The 4,755-nt window shown below is 38.2% G+C and overlaps 1 protein-coding gene across 1 annotated transcript; it reads left to right on the forward strand.

The window, feature by feature from the left end:
- Positions 1–560: 560 nt before the first annotated feature.
- LOC121728731 (coiled-coil domain-containing protein 103) lies at positions 561–2,190 on the forward strand. The gene is made up of 2 exons (XM_042117007.1): positions 561–830; positions 2,056–2,190. The coding sequence occupies exons 1-2, from the start codon at positions 688–690 to the stop codon at positions 2,168–2,170; spliced, it is 258 nt and encodes an 85-aa protein (XP_041972941.1). The 5' UTR covers positions 561–687; the 3' UTR covers positions 2,171–2,190.
- The last annotated feature ends 2,565 nt before the right edge of the window (positions 2,191–4,755 follow it).

The raw sequence follows: 4,755 nt of genomic DNA on the forward strand, positions 1-4,755 counted from the left end.
ACAGTAACTGTGTAACGGTAACTATAGATACCGTAATAAATGGATTATAGATAGGTACTGCTACTTCACGTTATCTACGTATGAAATCGTTGTTAATTTATTACGCCTATCTAAATTACGGAGAGGAAGTCTGTAATCTTTAATACAAATATGTAGCGTTTGTATTATTCAATTTAATATTTTGTTCCTAATGGTCGACATTATCTGAATCTGGAAACATTTCATCGATAATAGAAAAGACAGTTGTACATCACTAATATTAGTTCCAAATACTCCCACTACTGCTATCAGCGCCAATATGGCGACATGATGGCGACTTTCAAACGTCATTTTTAAATTTTACGTCAAATTTAGTTCCTATCCCTAATAATGGGGCAGCTGATTCCGCTTCAAATAGTAGGCACAAAAAGTAGCTGTCATTTCAAAGAGTATCATCAGTCCAGCGTACTTGTATAATGGAGGTCAGTGGCAACATCCAATTTGTCGTGTCCCGAGTTTACCACTCTTCTTCTTCTTCTTCTTTTGGCGTAAGCCTCCCCATAGAGTTTACCACTCTCGTCGTACGATTTTTTGTCGCACATCAAACCCAACGAACTTATCGGTGTTGGTAACCATAGAAACGTGAAATAAGTCAATATACTTTCAAGTTTTCACCAATTTGGGTACACCAAGGTCCAAGGGTACACAATGAACAAGCCCCTGAGCTCGGAGGACATCGCTGCGATGGAGCAGCAGCTGAGGAGCAGCATGGAGGAGGAGCGGCGCTACTGGCGCGTCAACGAGGTCAAGTGCGACGCGGTCCACACGGCCAAGACCTATGAGGAGTTCGCGTAAGTAGAGGCTCTGAGGGAGAAGAACTGATGAATTACAGAGCTCATCTATACTTCTATACTAATATTATAAAGCGGAAGAGTTTGTTTGTTTGAACGCTCTAATCTCAGGAACTACTGGTCCGATTAGAAAAATTCTTTCAGTGTTAGCCCATTTATCGAGGATGGCTATAGGCTATATTTTATCACGCTAATGCTAAGTACTCACATAAGGTTTTGCTCGAACGAGCAATAAAGTCGAGCAAAACCCGGCTCGGGATTTCGTCCGCACATTCAGCATTGCTCGATAGTTTAATTCTAAATCGATATATTTAATTCCATCGCTTCGAGCGGCTCGATGCGAGCCTTCGAGCTGTCAGTTTTGCGGTCCACACAGTAATTATTACTCGATTTAGAGTAAAACTATCGAGCAAAACCGCATGTGAGTACTTAGCATAACACTAATAGGAGCGAAGAAATATAGGAAAATGTGGAAAAATCTATACTAATTTCCACCTCCAAGGAGTTAAAATAGGGGATGAAAGTTTGTATATATAATAATACTACTTAACGCGAGCGAAGCCGCGGGCAAAAGCTCGTTATAATCATAAAGCGGAAGAGTTTGTTTGTTTGTTTGAACGCGCTAATCTCAGGAACTATAACTTACTGGCTTTTCGATGGTTTTAGTTGGAACTATTCTTTCAGTAGATAGCCCATTTATCGAGGAAGGCTATATTTATTCACGCTTAGACTAATAGGAGCGAATAAATAGATGAAATTGTGGAAAAACGGTGGAAATTATTTGAAGGAGCTTATTTCACGAACTACTGAAGCAATTTTTATGTTATTTGGCAGTTGGCACAGATAAGAAGTAGACCACTTGAAGGATCATAGGCAATTTTTTGGGGACTAATTTGTCTGTGAAATATCTAATTTACGCGGGCGAAGCCACACGGAACGTCTAGTCTTATAATACGTGGCAGGTGGCTATATGCCTGCTTTCACTAACCACTCCCTAGTTTTTTTGTGTCATTGTTGCATAGCGTCTCAGCTGGGTATATCGTCATCTGCATCGTAATCTGCAGAACCTCCTCCATACTAGGTTGGAGAAAGCTTGTGCTGCAGCCTAATATCTCGATATATTCGTATTGCAGTTATCGTCCAGCCTTCGAGCGACATTTCAGCCTAACTATAGGTAGGAAATAAAGTTAAATGATAAATCAGATAACAGATTGTTCTTTTACAGAGATAGAGTCGCAGCGGCCCATCTCCAGCCTTTGGATAGAAAAGATTTCCAAAAGAAAGCCACGTCAGGCTGGAATAAGTACGCAAGGAAAGAGAGTAGCCAGGAGCGAAAATAAAATTAAATTTTAAATTACCATAAATTGTTGTTTGATTAAGTGATTTAGGACCCTTGACTAACAATTCGCATCGCATTGATGCAATGACTGGTCCAGAGTAAAGTAAGGATAGTAGGTAAGTTAAAATACTTGATTCAATTACTTGAAGGTTTTATTTCAAAAACTTTCTAGATCTCATAACCAAAACAGATTTACGTAAATTAATTAATATTAATTATTATGTAGGTACCAACAAAATATAGTAACTAATTTATCGAATTTAAGAATGGGCAAAATCACATGTACTTTTTATATTTTTTTTCGTTAAAATAGGGTATTTTAAGAATATAAATTATATAATTTTGAAATTCATTGGCTAGTTTTTTCTCAATAAATTTTTAAAGTTTCGCTCTGACGTCATCATCGGCGGCTAATTGATCTCTGCAGTATGTATGAAATTTCCTTTTAATCTTATTTATAATGGCTGGTTCATCAAATGCAAGTTCTCATTATGTGAACGCTGATACGAGAAGCTTACCAAAAGTTGGAAAAGTAATGTTGGTCGAATTTATTGCTAATTTAACGCCATTGAAGGTCAAACTAAGGTTAAACATATTTGTTCAAAAATATAAGTAACTAATGGGTATTTTTTTCGTTTATATACAGAAAAACGATCACTGACCTTATTCCTCGAAATGTTTTTGTAATGAGCAAAATTAAAAAAAATGGACAATCCCCATTCTGAACAATAATTATGCTTAGAACTAAAAATTACTAATTTTTTATTCTTTATAAACACCTAGCTTATGAAAAATCTGATTTGCCCCCCCCCCCCCTGGCCCAGAACCTGGGTAATTTGCCCCCCCTGGCACCAGAACCTGGGTAATTTGCCCCCCCTTGGCTCAGAACCTGGGTACGCCCATGATTCTGAACAATAATGTATTAATAAAAAAATCCGCCAAGTGCGAGTCGGACTCGCGCACGAAGGTTTCTGTACTGTTATAGAGAAGAAATAGGCCAAAAGTTGTGTTTTTGTATGGGAGAGCCCCCCTTAATTTTCTATTTAATTTTAAGTACACATGTACTTACTACAAAAAATCACGTTTGTTGTATGGGAGTCCCCTTTAATAATAATTTTATTTTGTTTTCAGTATTTGTTGTTATAGCAACAACAGATATACTTACACAATCTGTGAAAATTTCAGAACTCTAGCTATAGCGGCTCTTGAGATACAGCCTAGAGACAGACAGACGGACAGGCAGACGGACAGACAAAGAAGTCTTAGTAATAGGGTCCCGTTTTTACCCTTTGGGTACGTAACCCTAAAAAGTGAGTCCAAAGAGTTTAATTATCGTAAGTAGAATTATTGTCAACTGTATTACAATAGGTATTATCTGCTAATGGACTGCGATCAATTTTCTATGCACAAGTAACAGAATGCATAATGCACAGATTCGGTGTTTGCTGCAGACTGCAAACACTTGCTAATAGCTTCCGAAGTTCCACCAGAGTAAGACTCGAGCCACACTGAATAAGTAGCGACTAGATAGAGAATAGAGATGCAGAGCAGTTTTGATGAGAGACATAGTAAACTCAAAACTGATATTAATAATAACAATTACAATGTTATACAAATCTACGTTAGTATAGTAATAGGTATTACAATTTACAAGGAGGTTTTACAACATTAATTGTTATAACAGTGTTTGATTTACTCTCCCTACAAGATTGTACAGTATTTAAAAGAGTATTCAGCTAACTTCGAGTCGAAACTTCTGGCCGGGTACAATATAATTATTATTTAGTACAGATAAGTAAGGTATACGGTATACCTAGTAAAATCAACTATGGATATTTTGACAGACAATGGCTATTTTTATTACGGGAAATATACTGTTCCCATGGGATTAATTCCATCTGCGTCTACAAAGTTCCTGGCAGCCTCTATAGTCTCTCTTAAGAATTAAGATAAGAAAGGCTGGAGATGATAGCAAGCTCTACAATATTACTTTATTGTATGAAACGTTTACGTTTACGTTAACGCAATTTTGCTACGTGGGAGAGCCATGCTTCGGCACGAATGGGCCGGCTCGACCGGAGAAATACCACGTTCTCACAGAAAACCGGCGTGAAACAGCGTTAGCGCTGTGTTTCGCCGAGTGAGTGAGTTTACCGGAGGCCCAATCCCCTACCCTAATCCCTTCCCTACCCTCCCCTATTCCCATCCCTACCTTCCCCTATTCCCTTCCCTTCCCATCCCTACCCTCCCCTATTACCCTATTCCCTCTTAAAAGGCCGGCAACGCACCTGCAGCTCTTCTGATGCTGCGAGTGTCCATGGGCGACGGAAGTTGCTTTCCATCAGGTGACCCGTTTGCTCGTTTGCCCCCCTTATTTCATAAAAAAAAAACATAAATTTTAAAATGGCCTTGGTAGCCAAAGTTCGAAACCATACGAAATAGCAAAAAAGGTTTAAAAAATATTGAGACAGTTTTTTTTTTCATCTCGTAGCCGGAAATAGAACCCATTTTGTACAAAATTACATACATTTGGGTTTCGCCTACCATTCCTCTTTTTTAAAATTTACCCTTTATAATAATATTTAA

Source organism: Aricia agestis, chromosome 1 (assembly GCF_905147365.1).
Source record: "Aricia agestis chromosome 1, ilAriAges1.1, whole genome shotgun sequence".
In the NCBI taxonomy this organism is placed as follows: domain Eukaryota; kingdom Metazoa; phylum Arthropoda; class Insecta; order Lepidoptera; family Lycaenidae; genus Aricia; species Aricia agestis.

Bases quoted from the DNA above. Each gene is read 5' to 3' on its own strand.
- LOC121728731 (XM_042117007.1), top strand. From the start codon at position 688: ATGAACAAGCCCCTGAGCTCGGAGGACATCGCTGCGATGGAGCAGCAG. The intron at 831-2,055 runs GTAAGTAGAGGC...GTTCTTTTACAG, and splicing joins AAGACCTATGAGGAGTTCGC to AGATAGAGTCGCAGCGGCCC.